Source organism: Diospyros lotus, chromosome 9 (assembly GCF_014633365.1).
Source record: "Diospyros lotus cultivar Yz01 chromosome 9, ASM1463336v1, whole genome shotgun sequence".
In the NCBI taxonomy this organism is placed as follows: Eukaryota; Viridiplantae; Streptophyta; class Magnoliopsida; order Ericales; family Ebenaceae; genus Diospyros; species Diospyros lotus.
The window spans coordinates 4,968,162-4,986,287 of NC_068346.1; the positions used below are offsets into that span (position 1 = coordinate 4,968,162).

General features: G+C 38.3%; 2 protein-coding genes across 2 annotated transcripts in view; both read right to left on the reverse strand.

Annotated features, from left to right (window-relative positions):
- The window catches only part of LOC127809633 (uncharacterized), a 127,899-nt gene that overhangs the window by 56,080 nt on the left and 53,693 nt on the right, over window positions 1–18,126 (reverse strand). The gene's annotated exons all lie outside the window — the stretch shown is intronic.
- Window positions 13,049–17,315, reverse strand: LOC127809635 (uncharacterized ATP-dependent helicase C29A10.10c-like). The gene is made up of 5 exons (XM_052348590.1): window positions 17,140–17,315; window positions 16,842–17,009; window positions 15,639–16,196; window positions 13,915–15,105; window positions 13,049–13,797 (listed from the first exon to the last, which is right to left on the reverse strand). The coding sequence occupies exons 2-5, from the start codon at window positions 16,959–16,961 to the stop codon at window positions 13,435–13,437; spliced, it is 2,232 nt and encodes a 743-aa protein (XP_052204550.1). The 5' UTR covers window positions 16,962–17,009; window positions 17,140–17,315; the 3' UTR covers window positions 13,049–13,434.

Here is an 18,126-nt window from a genome sequence, read left to right on the forward strand (position 1 = left end):
TGTCCCAGTGGAAAAGATACAACATGTTTGGCTCTCAAGTCAATTCCGTCAAAGAAGCAATAGCCATAGCCAAAACCCATCTCTTTGTCTCTTGCCATGGTGATATAGGAACCCATAGCGATGATAGGTCCTTCAGATATTTTTTTTAATTTTTATTTATATATAAAAATTTGAAATATGTAAATCTATTAATTAAAAACATAAATTTAACATGTTTATTAATTATCAAATTTATTGTATAACTATCACTAATATATGTTACAATTTGCCTCAAAATACAATTTAGTTAAATTTCTTACCTAAACATTGCATTTAAATAACTTCTTTTAAAATAAGTTTTTGTTTGGTTATTTTATAATTTTTGACAACTTATAAGTGTTTTTGAGAGTTTGTTATGAATTTGAATAAAAAATAAACTACGAACAAACCATCAACCACACACACGAATTTGGAATTTAATGTGAAAAATCTAAATTAAGAAAAATTACAAATAAAAAGAACAAAATATCACTATAATGATATTGGTATAACAAAAGTGATATTGCCACCCTAATTCCAACATACTGGGCACTATACATGTACATAAGAAATTATATTTTGATCAGAAAATGAATCAAAATGATATTTATGCAAATGAGATAAATTTCAGTAAAAATCAAATTTGATATCTAAATTATAGTCTAATTCGGAGTCATAATCATGGTTAAATTAGAAAACTCAATCACAAAATGAATTAGGATTTTAAAGATTAATTGAGAGAAAAAAACCATTTTAATCAATAAATTCTAATCAACTAGTGTGATTAACAAAATTATCCACACTAAAAGGATATAAAAGTTCAAACTCATAATCTCATATTTATTTATTATGAAAGCTACATCGTGACTTAAAAATCGTATAAAATTTTGAATTTAACACAGTACATTTGTTGATCATGAAATTCTGGCATGTCTTTTTTAACTACCATATTTTTTCAGATTCATACAGTTTGTATTTCTCCTGGCTTTTTTATTATCTTCATCATCATTAATTAATATTGCTCTTCCCAGATTGGATATCTAGAATATTGCAAGAAATGTGGCTTCGCAAAAGTTGCTACGTAATGTACTGTGTTAAATTAATTAGTCAAAAGTTGCTCTCCACTGGAGGCTGAAGACGATATTTTCTATTGCCATCCAAAGATTCAAGAAACACTAAAATATGATAGACTAAGGGAATGGCGAGCCAAATAACTTCCAGATATGTGTATGTTTGTTACACGAAGCGAGCATTATCTTTTATGAATGAATTTCTTTTCATTTTATGTATTTATCAATGTTTAAAAAAGCTTCAGAAGAGAACATGCATGATGGTGGATTTGACTAATTTATATGGCCGTTTCTTTATATCAAGGCTAAGGTCACTGCAGCTCGTTTACCATATTTTGATGGAGACTACTGGTCTGGTGCTGCTGAAGATATGATCTTGTAATTTTAGATGATGCCAAAAAGGTAATACTGGCTAAGGTCTTGTAATTGTGATATTTAGGACCGAAGTCTGGGAAGGATGTAGAAGAAGCTGATTCAAGCAGGTTTTATTCGTTGAGGCACCATGTATGACTCTCCAGTGATTTCTCATTGGCGAAGAGTTAAAGAAGCCATAGAACAACAAATCCTACAACATGACATGAACTTAGAATAAGGTTTCTACACATCCACATAACATGGCTGCCTGTTCTTTGGTGAATCCATATCCGGCCATGAAAAGATCATGCATGGTGATTTAAAAGCAAATTAAGCGATTCACATGAGGGAAGTCTCAAGATATTAAAGTTCTCAAATAAATAAGATGAGAAAAATACCAAATACCTGAAAATCTAGGCCTTTGCACTCCATGATCGTTCATACAAAAGCTTGCATCCAACATATTCCAAAATCACATTCCTAACAGGCTAACACCATTATCTAGGGCCATTATTCCTTGTTCTGCTTCAAGCACGACAATTAAAAAGTGTTTTGTGGCTTGAAATAGAACTTCAATCAATTCCTAATACTTCTTTAACTGTTATAATTATACCCGCCACCATCAATTTTCCCTCCAAAACGTGCCATTTCCATTAGATGTCAACTTTAAATGCGAAGTAAGGAAATAAAATTGATATGGATAAGTAATTACAAATTGATATCTTGACAACTTAAACCAGATCCAAAAAGAGAAATAGGGGGACAAGAAATTTCTGGGGTGTTTGAAGTAAATTTTTTGCCTTGATCACACTTGGCAAGGATTTGTGGCTACCAATCACAGATCAACTCGCATCTTAGCCTCTGGTAACACTGCTTTTGCCACCACATCCTGCGGCTAAAGCCTCAGAACCAATGCCTGTGACATACAGGTTCTGTCGACCATGGCTTGGGTTCCGCATGAAGATAAATAGACTCCTACGATGAAAGTATAGCTTGGAACCACGATCAGTGACGAGTGAGGCTATACACACAAGAGCTTGGTTCCCAGACTTCCTGCATAGTGACGGGATCCTATGTTGTTAGATTAAAAAAAAAAAAAAAAGCTTTGGCCTTTTCACTGTTGGATTTTCCTAGTGTGTGAATGTAAGTGTGTGTGTGGGTGGTTGTCCCACATTGGTTGTGTAAAGAGGTGAGAGTGGGTATTTATACTCCTCCCTCACACTTGGATTTGGGCCCTAAGGGGCACCCAGATTTTGTGAGCGGGCGAACCCCTTGGCCCTCGCGCGCGCCGCCGCCGTTCGTCCGGTCGTATAGATATATTTTTTACATAAAGAAAATCTAAAATTAAATTATTTTCTTTAATTTTATTTTTCCATCTTCTAGAAGTGGCTCTGGGTACCCGAAGTGGCGTCCTTTATTTATGTCGCTGGTCTGTTCGTCTCCCCCAATCGTCGGACATTCAAGCCAGCGATCAATGCCGACTTGAATGTTGCGTCGCCTCGGTGCCCTCGTTCCAGCCTATAAAAGGATGGATGTTCCTCGAGTTCAAGGCATCCCGATTTGCAGTGTCTGCCTTCCTTTTTCTTTTGCGTTCAATCACAGAGAGCAAAGTCTTCCTCGAGTTCTGCCAGATCCGGTCGATTGTGGTCGCCGTTCGCTGGAGATAGACCGTTGAAGCTTGCGTTGACAGTCGCCGTAGCCTGCCAGTGACCGGAGCAGGGCGCATCTGTCTTCAGGCCAGCGCATCCCTGCATGCCTCGGTCGTTCCATCATCCTTTTTCCATTGCCGAAAGCTGGGTTTGAGTTCCTAATTCTGTTGCTACTTTCAAAATATATTGTCTTGGGTTGACTGTTTATTGCTATCGAAAACTCCATATATATATATATTTCGTTTCTGTGCTGGTGTGCTATTGGGAATTTTGACTCTGGGAGCTTCTACATAATTGTTGATCTTGTTGGTTGTTGCTGCTGTCTCAACAATCTGCATTTATTTTCCTCTACGGTTCTAACATTCTGAAGACAGATTAGTTGGAAGGAAAATAATCGACAAAAACAAAAAATTTTCATAACTTGAAATGGCTGCCCCCAACAACAACGTGCCTATGGCCTCAGCCTCGGCCTCCGCTGTTGTTGGACCCCCTGTTTCCAAACCGGCAACTCATGTTGAAAAGCCACAACAGTTCAATGGGGAAGACTTTAAGAGGTGGCAACAAAAGATGGTCTTTTATCTGACCACTTTGAACCTGGCACATATCCTGAAGGAAGCATGCCCAGTCAACCCGGAGAATGCAACTGCAGAGGAAGTAGCCGCCAAGGAAGTGTGGATGCATACGGACTTCCTGTGCCGGAACTACATCCTAAGTGCCTTGGTGGATTCACTGTACAACGTATATTGTACTGCTTACCCAACAGCCAAGGATCTGTGGGATGCCCTGGACAAGAAGTACAAACTGGAAGATGCTGGGACCAAGAAATTCCTCGTGGGAAAATTTCTTGACTACAAGATGGTTGACTCTAAGTTGGTGGTCAACCAGTTGGAAGAACTGCAAGTGCTCTTCAGTGACTTGCTGAGTGAGGGACTGGTCATAAATGAACCTTTCCAAGTTGCCGCTGTGATCGAGAAGTTACCACCTTCGTGGAAAGACTTCAAGAACTACCTCAAGCACAAGCGGAAAGAGCTGTCCATGGAGGATCTGGCTGTCAGACTCCGCATTGAAGAGGACAACCGGAAGGGAGATAAAGCTCCTCTCAAGATGGAAGCAAGAGCCAACGTGGTTGAAGCTTCAAAAACTCAGCCCAAGAAACAACAAGGCAAAAAGAAGAATGTGAACATGGGTCCCAAGAATAAGACCCCCACTAAGCGCATCCAAGGGACCTGCTGGGTGTGCGGTAAGACAGGTCATAGGGCCATTGACTGCCGTCACAAGAAGGGACAGGGCTCTGCCAACAACCAGCGCAAGAACAATCAGGCCAACATGATGGAAGAAGATGTTGACTTGATAGCGGTGGTCACTGATGTCTGCATGGTGTCGAATGCCAAGGGTTGGTGGATCGACACGGGGGCTACTAAGCACATCTGCAGTGACAGAGCTCTGTTCGCCACATATGAAAGTACTGACGGCTCTGAGAAGCTGTACATGGGGAATGCTTCTGCATCTCCTGTGGTCGGAAAAGGCAAGGTCCTGCTGAAGTGGACCTCGGGGAAGATACTTACCCTCACTGACGTGTGCCACGTGCCGGACATCCGGAAGAACTTGGTGTCTGGGACTCTGCTGAACAAGAATGGTTTCAAACTTGTATTTGAGTCTGACAAGTTCACTCTTAGTAAGGGGGGTGTGTATGTGGGACGGGGTTATTTACTTGATGGTATGTTTAAACTTAATGTACTTGCCCAAGTTCCCAAGAATAATGAGAATAAGAACAAGGCTTCCGCTTATTCTGTTGAGTTGTGTGATGTGTGGCACTCAAGGTTAAGGCACGTCAATTATCGTTCTCTCCAAAGAATGGTAAACTTAGGACTATTGCCTAACTTCAGTATTGACAAAGGACATAAATGTGAAGTTTGTGTCAAGTCAAAGTTCACAAGGAAGCCGTTTCCGTCTGTGGAAAGAAATAGTGAGTTACTCGATTTAATTCACAGTGATCTATGTGACATGAAAAGTACTCCTACTAGAGGTGGGAAGAAGTACTTTGTCACATTCATAGATGATTGTAGCAAATACTGCTATGTGTATCTACTACACAGTAAAGACGAGACCTTAGATGTCTTTAAGACATATAAGGCAGAAGTTGAAAATCAACTAGGGAAGAAAGTGAAGGTGCTGAGATCAGATAGAGGCGGTGAATATGAATCAACGTCTCTCTCTAAGTTTTGTGAGGTTAATGGAATAGTCCATCAAACCACAGCACCGTATACACCACAACAAAATAGTGTAGCCGAAAGGAAAAACTGAACTTTAAAGGACATGGTCAACTGCATGCTTAACAGTTCAGGTTTACCCCACAACTTGTGGGGGGAGGCGTTGCTCACAGCAAATTTAGTTTTGAATCGAGTTCCACATAAGAAGACTGACAAATCTCTTTATGAAGTGTGGAATGGGAAGCAACCCTCATATAAAATCCTCAAAGTGTGGGGGTGTTTGGCTAAGGTGCAAGTTTCGTTACCGAAGAGGGTCAAACTTGGACCAAAAACGATAGACTGTGTCTTTATTGGCTATGCACTGAACAGTGCTGCCTATAGGTTCTTGGTGATAAAGTCAGAAATACCTGATATTAATAATAACACCATAATGGAATCTATAGAAGTGGAGTTCTTTGAGAACATATACCCTTTTAAGGAAGAAAGACACAGTGACGGTGGTTCCAAGAGAAAGTATGAAGCGAGTTCTTCTGAGGCCCAAGTTGGTCAGGAGACCGAGGTTGAACCTAGAAGGAGCAAAAGAGCTAAAAAGGCTACTTCTTTTGGACCTGATTTCCTAACTTATATGGTAGAAGATGAGCCTCAAACATTTAATGAGGCTATGACGTCGCCTGATGCTCCGTATTGGAAAGAGGCCGTCAATAGTGAGATAGAGTCCATTATGCAAAACCAGACTTGGGTGTTGGTTAACTTACCTCCGGGAAGTAAGCCAATTGGATGCAAATGGATATTTAAGAAGAAACTAAAGGCTGATGGTACTATCGATAAATACAAAGCCCGACTAGTAGCTAAAGGCTATCACCAAAAGGAGGGGCAAGACTTCTTCGATACCTATTCTCCAGTGATGAGAATCACATCTGTAAGGATGTTGGTTGCAATTGCAGCATTACATAATTTGGAAATTCACCAGATGGATGTAAAGACTGCATTTTTAAATGGAGACTTAGAGGAAGAAGTGTATATGGAACAGCCGGAAGGATTTGTTGTCAAAGGACATGAGAAGAAAGTGTGCAAACTCGAAAAGTCACTTTATGGACTAAAACAAGCACCAAAGCAATGGCATGAGAAATTTGATTACACTATGCTTGCAAATGGGTTCAAGATAAATGAGTGTGATAAATGTGTTTATGTTAAAACCATAAATCACGAGTGTGTCATTGTATGCCTATATGTGGATGATATGCTTATAATGGGTACTAACAGGAGTGTCTTAGAATCCACAAAAGGGATGTTGAATTCCAACTTTGATATGAAAGACTTAGGTCTTGCTGATGTCATTCTTGGTATTTGCATAACGAAGAATGCCGACGGGTATATACTTACTCAATCACATTATGTCGAGAAAGTATTGCGTAGATTTGGTCATTTTGAGAGTAAGCCCGCGGTTACTCCGTTTGATCCAAATTCTAAACTAAAGAAGAACAATGGTGAAGGTGTATCTCCATTGGAATATGCTAGGGTCATCGGAAGTTTGATGTACATCATGAATTGTACAAGACCCGATATTGCCTACTCAGTAGGTAGGTTGGCAAGATACACGAGCAATCCTGGACGTGACCATTGGGATGCTTTGGTCAGGGTACTCAGGTACTTGAAGTACACATTAGAGTATGGATTGCATTACACGAGGTATCCACCTGTATTGGAAGGGTTTAGTGATGCTAATTGGATCTCGGATAGCATGGAGACTAAATCGACCAGTGGGTATGTGTTTACCTTAGGTGGAGCCGCTGTATCGTGGAGGTCTTCAAAACAGACGTGCATTGCGCGATCTACGATGGAGTCAGAGTTTATTGCTCTGGATAAAGCAGGTGAAGAAGCTGAATGGCTTCGAAATTTCCTTGAAGACGTTCCACTGTGGCCTAAGCCTGTAAATGCCATATGTGTCTACTGTGACAACTTAGCTGCTTCTATGCGGGCTAAAAACAGTGTCTACAATGGGAAGTCAAGACACATAAGGCGCAGGCATAATTCTATAAGGCAGCTGCTCACCAATGGAATAATTTCCATTGATTATGTGAAGTCGAAGGAAAATTTGGCAGATCCTTTGACAAAAGGAGTGACAAGGAAAGAAGTCACTTCTATATCGAAGGGAATGGGGTTAAAGCCTGTGAAATGAACTACCCGGTGGTAACCTAACCCAGTTGACTGGAGATCCCACGATCTAGGTTAAATAGGCAAACTGGCTGGGATAATTCATAGTCTACACACTAAGGAACCTATAGTTCCTTCCCAGTTCCCGTTAATCAGAGTGTGCATTCTGTTGGTGGTACAGGTAATATTGGTATCTTGTTATAAGAGGAGCATTAACAGAGTGCTCTTAATCAATGGTTACCTATGTGAGAGTAGAAGTGGGTCGCTTCTATGAGAACTGTTCTAAAGGCTTGGGTTCTCTAGAGCTCTCATGAATTCAGGATATTGTCCAGGACCAAAATGGACACAATCGTATAGAACTCGAAGGTGTAAGATGAGTTGTGTGTGGTATCTGTTGTCTTGATTTACTATCAGAAATGTAGTTCAAGAGCTAAGCTCACTACTTCTTCGGTAAGTTTGACAGATACTCACTAAGGGAGGTTCAAGTCCAAAAGACACCTTGCCTGACGCATAACTTGTTGTCTGCTCTCTGTGGCGTCGTATCGGTATGTTGGGATAGCACACTTACACTCATGTGGGGGATTGTTGGATTTTCCTAGTGTGTGAGTGTAAGTGTGTGTGTGGGTGGTTGTCCCACATTGGTTGTGTAAAGAGGTGAGAGTGGGTATTTATACTCCTCCCTCACACTTGGGTTTGGGCCCTAAGGGGCACCCAGATTTTGTGAGAGGGCGAACCCCTTGGCCCTCGCGCGCCGCCGCCGTCCGTCCGGTCGGACGGGCAGGTCGGGTCATATAGATATATTTTTTACATAAAGAAAATCTAAAATTAAATTATTTTCTTTAATTTTATTTTTCCATCTTCTAGAAGTGGCTCTGGGTACCCGAAGTGGCATCCTTTATTTATGTCGCTGGTCTGTTCGTCTCCCCCAATCGTCGGACATTCAAGCCAGCGATCAATGCCGACTTGAATGTTGCGTCGCCTCGGTGCCCTCGTTCCAGCCTATAAAAGGATGGATGTTCCTCGAGTTCAAGGCATCCCGAGTTGCAGTGTCTGCCTTCCTTTTTCTTTTGCGTTCAATCACAGAGAGCAAAGTAGGAATTACCTACTGTTCCATCAAGCATCATTAAGAACTTGTGGAAAGTAACAACAAGAGGGTATTTGTTAGGATCAATGTTTAGAAAAGAATCCGGGATATAATTAAATTGGGCTGCATCATCCATATCAATCGAGCTGTTTTCTTCATAAAGGTTCCCCCCACCAGAAAACCTATACACAAAATGAGGCTTATTATGAAAAAAGATTGCCTTATGCAATTAAAGCAAATTCATAGAGCAATATTATAGCAAATAAAATATGGATAAGTTAATCACACACGCATTATAACACGCTAAAATAATAATACTAAGCAGCCAAAAGAAATTTTTTCTTAAACAACTACAGCAACGAGGAAAGGAAAAATGGGATCAGAAGTGAGATACATGATGAAAAATGTGATCAACTAGAGAAAAAAATGTGCTTGTAATAAGATAAAACAATCTCCCTTTTCCAGATCAGCTTTACACATTGTCTTCTATTGCCTTTTTCTCCTTTACTACACAACAGAAATTTTACTTTTTCTCTGCAAATTTCCATTCAGGCTCTTGGTTGGATAAACAAATATCAAAAGTAACAAAAAAAGAACAAGCAAGACGGAATACTTTGATAAATTAATTTGCTAGTGATCAGCAATTATCTAGAATGTAGTATATGCTTCTTTGTGACAAGGTCACATGTTTGAGTCTAGGTAGGACTACTAAGGTTGCTCCTCTATGACTTAAAGGTCCCTAGTTCAAGTTGTGAAAACAGACTCTTTGAGGATAAGTCTGCTAATGGAAACAACCCTCGGTAGACCCTCACTGGGGACCATTTTTGGAGTAAATATATGCTTTGTTGAAACCTAGCCACAACTTCGGTTATGGTTGAATATCTATACATAAACCACAGGGTTAAACTGCATTCATTTCCTCTTGTAAGGGTAACATGATCATTTATTAACATAGAGAAGGTTTGCCTTTTAGAAAAGGCCAAAACTTTCCTTAAGCTAGACAAACAAATAACTTCACGCCACCCAATTTCCAGTTCATAATAAAAGAAATATAACAAAACTAAGGCAGGTAGCAAAATTCCTAGTAATGAAGATCTCAGCAGAACAAGGAAGAAGCAATAATGATATCCTTTTTATTTGTTGATTTCAATCGCTCATTGCCTATAGGCAAAGAAGATGCATCAACACTCATATTGCTTGTTCAAGTTCTCTGTTAAAGAGTACATAGTTGGACAACAAATATACTAGGATGCATAATCAATTTAAAGCAAAATGCAGATAAAGGAAATAATTCAAGTGTCAAGGATTTAGGGTTTTTGAGTACTACTACTGACCTCTGTTTTGAATTATTAGAAGTGACTTAAATTGCATCTTAGTTTAAATTTAAGGGCCTAATTGCTCATTTGCAAACCAACCAGCTAATCAAGTGGAACAGGTTCAGCAACAAATAATAGAGTACTTTACACACCTTTTCAGTCCAAACACATGTTGTTTGACAGCAAAACATAGTTTTGGACTGACTGTCACAAAAAGTTGTCGCAGGATACTTCCATTGATCTCTGCAATGCACTTATCAAAACCATTCCTCTGGCTCACATCTGTACTAGTACTAGTCTCACCTTCAAAAAGTCCTTTTGAAGCAATATGGTACAGTTGCTCCTTCTGAAACAATTTCCTGGTTAACACAGTAGTCTTACCAGTGCCTGACCGACCAAGTATAAATGTGCTTTTTTGGAATAAGATAATCTCCAATTCTTGGTCAGTTACTTCAAAAGGGAGGTCTAGCGCTTGCCCATCACGATCAGAAAGCAAGTGACTCGCCACACCAGATGATAAAGAATAGAATTTCATTAACAACAAGCTCTCACTCACCTTTGTGTTCTCAACATAACTTCTTTCACCATGATTCTTAAACCGAACAATATCAATAGATCTTACCCAACTTCTTGGAACTTCCAAATGCCTAAAGGCAAAATAAAAAAGTGAATAAGTGAATTAAATTTTGAAATTCAAATACGCAACCAATTGTCTCCACATCTTAAGAATTCCAAAAAACTAGCAACTAAGTTATAGTATTTAGCTAGTTAACTATGACCCAATAGAAAAAAAAAATAATGAACCACCAGTCCTAATCCATTGGAAATGTTACATACCCCTCGAAGCATTTCTCCTTGCAGTGATTAATGAAATCATCAGTACACAAAGCAAACAGGCCTTCTAGTCATTTTATCAACTTTGGGATCTCCTCCAAAGGCAATATATCCCAGACCTTCAGGACTTGGAAGTATGTTGATTCTTTCTTTATGTCAATAGAGCAAACAACATAAAGCCGTTCGACCTTGAATTTTTTCAAGATCTGTGAAGAACTCTCGCAAGGTTGGATATGCCTCTTTTTAGGTCGCCAACCACTTGAAAGTTTCAATAAGAGGTATGTAACTGACTTTTTTATACGGAGTGAACTCAATTTTTTAAATGACATCTTGAAGTTATCACTAAAACTAACCTGGTCAGAGCCAATAGGAAAAAAATGTTAATACAAATTGCATTCAATGTTGAACACTACAATTCCACAGTTTTAGAGAATTAAACCTCAATAATATCACTCAGACAACAAAGTTATATACCTTCCACCTTGCACTTTTGAAGAGTACACTGTTCTCATTACACAAATCCTCCAGTTGATCAAGCTCTTTCTTGACATCTAATATGACTTTAGCAATTTCGTTATCTTGATCAGCGCTAAAGAAACATTGGCGGCTCTTCGCATCATGGACTAATGCCTCCCAAATAGAATCACTATTAGCTAGGGTCCCATCATTTCCCAAAATCCAAAGACAGTGCCTGGAAAAGTATCAAATGCCATCAATACTAATCATCTTAATAGTATATTACAAAGTTGCCTAGCAGGAAAAATGTGAACCCATACCGAGCTCTTGTTAATGCAACTTTAGTTCTCTGAGGACTGGTTATGAATCCAACGGATCCGGTGCTATTAGAACTTACAGTAGTTATCACTATAACATCCTCCTCTCCACCTTGAAACCCATCAATTGTCTTCACCTTCAACGTGAATCCATCATGTTTTTCATACTTTTTCCCAAGTTTGTCCTGGATGGCCACAACTTGAGCAGCGTAAGGAGATACCACACCAATGCTAAGTGTCTTCCCAGAGCTACTCCATGCTGTGCCAACAATCAACAAATTTTAATTAAATAAATATTAACTTTGTCGGACGATGTACCACACCTTCTATGACTCAACAGGAAGTTCACTTATATAAGAGAAGATTAAGAGAAAAATTCCATCAGAAATCAAGAAACAAGTTGTTGAAGGGACGCTGCAGGCAATCTTGCTCTTTCTTTCATAAAACTCTTCTTGATCACACTGTTTTTCTTTTTGTTCTTCCCATGCATTACAGTCTATTGAGTTAAAACCTAAATCCATTTTTCCTTTATTTGGATAAGGAACAGAGTACAAGTGCAACAAGTAGGCATGTAGATACACAAAGACCGTAAAGGTCTTATCATAAAAGAGCTTTAACTTTGCAACGTGGGTCAATTGTCTAACGCATGGTTATAAAAACAAAATAACTACATAAAAACATTGGGAAGAGATTATATGGAATTTACTAAATTTACTACCTTGTGCAATTGAATATACACGATATAAAAAATGGAGGGAGGTTTTAAAATTATCTTTCCCAAGTTATTAAAAGAAAGTTATTCAAAAAATATTTATATTTGAAGAAAGTGGCAGTGATAAGAGATCAGAATGATTTTTTTTTTTCCTTTTTGTAAAATTAAAGTTTTAAGAGAGTGAACTTTGCTAAGAAGAAGATGAAGACTGACAAACCCATTAAGGCTTGGTATTGACTAGAAATTGTAGGTCTGCAATAGTTAACAAAACTATAAAATGAACTAATCCCATCACAAGTCAAGCAATGTAACTCAAATGTACATAATGCAAAATGTCCTACTGGTCAAGGTAAATTACTGAGGTTTATTGAGATTACTTGTTAGCAAAAACATTGTGGTGAAGATAAACAAGACAATAGTAAATAAAGTCTTAACACAACTGAAGCTGAAAAAGAGACAACCTATGTGACAAAAAATTTAACAAAGTTAAGGCTTTAATAAAACATCAGCACTACCTACTATTCACATATCCTTTGAGTACAAAAGAGGCATAACATGTCAATAGACTTGCACGGCTTCAAAACAAACTTCTGCAATGTGGGACATCAAACATACTCAATTAGACAAGACTCAAGAATCAAACTATTACAAAATTTGCAGAGCAAAAGATGTGATTCGGCTTAAGAGTAGTTGCTTAAGACAAACTCCAATAGGATTCCAAGCCTAAATTTTTGTAGATTGAGGGATGCTCTTACCTGAATGTAATGACACTGAGCTTTATGATAACCTAGTTAAAAGAAAGTTTTAATAAATTTGGCAGCTTTAAGACGTACTTGTTTGAATGTAATGACACTAAGCATAAGTTGTAGAATAACTTAGCAGCAAAAAGAATTTAGCTTTGTTGGAGCAAATGAATCACCGGGCCATTTGCTTTGACAGCATAAGTGGTGAAAGAAGGCATCACTAAGAGAAGTTTCCTCTATCAGTGACACGCTCATCATGGAAAATGAGTAATTGACAGGATATTATCTTCACAAGCTACTTTTCTGGGATATTCCTCAATGGTCAAAACTATAGAATATTTTAGTTTTGGCAGATATCTACCACCAAGTCAAAAAAATTATCTATTTTAGTTTTGTTTGCTTAATATTAACTCTTGAATTACTTGAGGCTTTAAAATGGTCCTGCAATACTACAAAAGAAAAGATTCAAAAACCAAACAAATTATTTCAAGATGTGCGAATTTTTTATAACAATAGTTCACATGAAAATGTCGTAAATCTCAACTGACAAACCTCTATATAAATGCTGCACTATATTCACCACAATTGCCACCTCTACCATATTTCTTCTGCTCCGTCCATCATCATCCACTTCTTCCCTGCCACCAATAACATTTATAAAAGAATAAGGACCAAACATTGGCCCTGGAAGATATTGCCTCTGGTAACTTTTACTCTGAACATGTGGTGCATCCATAATTTGGTTGAAATAGAACTTCCCATTAGGGAACAAACTTATGGATGGATGCATCCTATACTGTATGTTTAGAAGATGCTTAGAATGACCCGACAAACTCAATCTTTCAAATAAGCTTCTTCCAAACTGAGCTTCCTCACAAACCTGCCAGTCAACACGCACTGTCAGGAAATTACAGCAGATATGTCCGGGAAGTTAAAAAGAACACAAAACGCAGTGCTCTAAAATCTGTTTAACTGATGACTACACGCATTAGCTTACTTTACTATGAACGATTGCTGGCAACTGGCACTGGTCACCAACGAGAATAGCATGATTCAAACCAGGCAGCTGAAGAGGAATAGTTGATTCACACTCCTTCAGTTGTGCAGCTTCATCAATGACCAGTAAGTCCAGCGGTTCCATTCCTACTGAATGCAGCTTATATGAAGTAGAAGCAGTGCAGAAAATTAAAGAAGCTCTTTGAAAACAGAATTCCATGATTGAATCTTTGTTTAAAACACTTGGCAGATCAAGTTCTTCAAGAGAATGTTGAAGAGTTTTGACAACACAGAGGCACTTGCTCCTTGTGTTTTTCAAGGATGACATTCCTACAATAGATTCACAAAATTCTTCACCTCCATCATTCTGTGAAAATGCCTCCTTAAGTTCTTCAGTAGTGATGTTGTCTCGAAACAACGATTCTTCCAAATTATCTAGGAGGTCAACAAGACTACGCATGTTTGTAAAATTCTGTCCCAAAATGAACCTTCTTGGAAAATGAGTACAAAATACAAATATGCATCTTCTCAGGGGTGATGCAGTTGATTTAAACCTGTCCCTCACAAACTCAACAAATGATTTAATTTCTGCCTTGCCACTTTCATCCTGGTTGCTGCATTCCTTCTGTTCGATCATTTCCTTTTGTTTGATCATTTCGTCTTTCACAAAAACATCATATTCAGAAACACAACCTTCAAGAAAGTCTCCCATTGAAGTTAAACAATGTCCCCAACCCGTCAATGGTCCCAAACACTCTGCAAGCCTTTTAACACGATAATCTAGATATATCTCTTCAATATCAGAGTCAAGCTTCAGGCGGTCCTTGTTACCAAATAAGAGAATATCGCCCAAACAACAGAATAAAACATCCTTTTCCTCAGCCTCAAATGACTCTCTCACCAACATTAGAACCCTGGAAGCCACCTCCTTTATAGCAACATTGGTAGGAGCACATGCAAGGATCCGACAGTTCATCCTCAAAAGAGCAAAAAGCATCACACTGACCGTCTTGGTTTTCCCCGTCCCTGGTGGGCCCCAAATGAGTTCCATGGTAGGCTTGTGATCACATTTGATTCTACGAAGTGAAGCTACTATTGCCTGAATTTGGAATTTATTCAGCTTAGATAATAGACTTGTAGCGAAACTTTTGGGTAATTGGCTTACACAACAAAGCTCGCAATCCTTCTGAGCCTGTTTCCCATAATGAAAATCAACAAAGACCATCAAAAAGTTAAAATTCACGTGTTTTACTTGTATACTTCATTTTCACTTCTTGATGTCTAACAAAATGAGAACATACAGACACCCAGATAATATTTATATATTTAGGAGAAAAGATATCTCTTATTAAAAAAAGCTATAGGAAATAAGTAGCTTATAACTATTTTGAGCTTATTTTCCTCATTTCATATGCATCCTAATAAACTTGAGGTTTTGCTTTGTCCTCCAATCGCTTCAACTAACAAAAATAGTCGGATGTTTCATACAAATTATAAATACAATCCTGTTTCAAAATGTGACAATGATTTTCCTCAATTGCACTACATTTACAAATTTCAGCTAATGTTTCTTGTTGTAGCCGTTGGCAATAAAAATGTTGAATCCATTCGAATTAAACCGCATCTGTTTGCTCTTTGTATAAAGGGCAGATCAAGAGATGCTCAAATGGAGAAGATTAAATGGCATAGCATCCAACAAATGTGAAATTAAGTCACGATACGTACCAGAGAATCAGTGCATAGGACTTCCTTGATTATCTTCAGATTCCTGGACATCCTTAGAGAGTTCCATATTCTTTGCTTTGTTGTTATGTTCATCAAGAAAGTCACAAAGAGTGATTCCCTCATTCCATCCTTGATTTCTATATCCCTCGATGCCTTGACTGTGAAAATAGTGGACGACGAACTATCATCTTCAATCTCGTCTTCAGTGATTTTAGTGACCAATGCAAAAGTCCAGGTCCTTCCATCCTGTTGCAGATCAGATAAAGTTTCTAGTTTTACATTGGAAATGATACACACATCTCCAGGCAAGGTTCTGTAGGGTTCTTCGCAACAGTCACTAAATTTGTTTCTCCAATAATCAACAACAACAGCATAATGCAACGTTGCATGTGTTGCATAGGGCTTCGACTCGACAAGGGAGTTCACTTTAGCAAAAGGTGCTCCATAGATAATGTCCATGCTTGAGGCTAATTCTGCTCGAGTTTCCTCTAGCAAAGGATAAACAAAAGAACCAAGGTAGACCCCCACCGATTGAAACGATTCTGGAATCTTCTCCACCTAAAAATAAGCATTGGAAGACATAAAAGTGACAGTGCAAATGAACCCATCAAGGGTGGAAATGGGTACAAGTACACAATATTGTTCTTTGAATACCTGTAGTAAGGGCAATATTATACAACAGCATAGATACACATAAAAGGGGTAACCTTGTTTATATTGTGCCAGGGCTGGCAGATCACAAGACTGTATTATGCTAAATAAAATGTTTTGACGGCATATCAGTAAATAAGCTAGTTTTCAGTTACAATCAAATCTTTTCAATTATTTTTATATATACAACTAGTTACTAACTGAGGATGGAATCATTTGTCAGTTGATCAAAAGGCTAATGATAAAGTACTTGTATATATAGTGAATTAGCAACTAATTATAAAATGGAAAATTCCACTAAAAACAAACAACCTCAAATACCCACTTCCAATTCTCGTAGAGGTAACAATCATGGCATGCTACTAGAGTGACAAATCATTTCAAAAGCATTACAATCAATGATGTTAACAAATGGCGTTCGGCCGCATTCGTACGCTCTGATAAAGTTAATAAAAATCCTTTTCTTTTTCATACGAATTTCAGGAACTGCCAGAACAGGTAAGTAGACAGTAAAATGCAGTGAAATGATGAAGAATAGAGCGTAAAGCACACCTGATTCCTGTAAAGATCCTCATTGCGGATGTCGTCAACAGACCACGAGAACACCAAATCAGTAAACTCTGGCTCATGAGACGCCGCTGTTTTCTTCTCCGAAGAAACGCCAACGCCCATTATCGTTGCGCTTTCACTCTTTCGACCTCCTCTCTTCTCTGCTCCAATCTATATCAACGCAAAACATCCAAAACCCAGTTCACAAAAAGCACAACCTATTTAAGCAAGAAATGAAGTTTCTTAGTAGCGAAGTAAAGAAGTATGAAAGAGGGAAATTAAACTAGAAATCTGGCAGTACAATCACTTGACAAAACTGTCTGTTTCTGCGCAGTGATCTCTTTTACACATACAAAGCTTCTGGAGAAAGAAAGATTTAAAGCGGGTCTGAGATAGTGAGATGAAAATCGAAAGGGCAGAGAGAAGCAACAGAGGAGGACTCAGGGCCTTGGACCAATGAAGAAGAACGTCGTTCCAAATTCCGTACGAGCTGCTTGACTTGAAAAGTCATATTCCCTTTGTTGCTTTAAATCAATAAGGTCTTTTGGTGATTCGACTTTACTTATATAAATTCCGTACTAATTTATTCTTCTTTCTCATTCTTCTCTGTGTTCAGATTTCAATCTGGGGAATCGGAACGCTACCATGGCCAGCTCTCGCCAATCGCCATGCACGTAGGCTTAGTCTGTCGAACGTCACAAGACGCGATTCGGACGCTGAAATTTAAATGCGTTCTCTCTTCAACCGGAAGCTTCCGACTTCGGGTTAACATACAAGTTCATACTTCAACGTCTTTCCATGAGCGAATTTTTATTTATTTATTTATTTGTTTTACTTGCAATTATGACTTCATTTGTTTATTTATTATCATATAAATCAAAAAATATTATAGATAATTTAATATAAATTATTTTCTATTAAAAAATTATGGGTCCTAATAAAATTTATATTACCTGGATAATCGGTGAGTCTAGGCTCAATAACTAGGTTTTTTGATTAAAGTAAGATTATGTTTGTAAGTGAACAAGGATAAAAATATTTTTGCAATGACTAGAAATAAAAGAAAAAAGTCTCTCTAAATATGTACAGGGCCGGCCCAAGGCCCAGTGGAGCCCTAAGCGATAATAATTTTTTTTTAGGGGAGGGTGGCGTGGTGTATTTTTTGGGGGCCCCTAAATTTTTTTTTTGTGGGGGGAATTTTTTTAGGGGGTGGGAGGGGGGAATTTTTTTTAGGATACTTTGTTCTCCACTTATTTTTCTTTGGGGGCCAATATTTTTGGGATGCTTT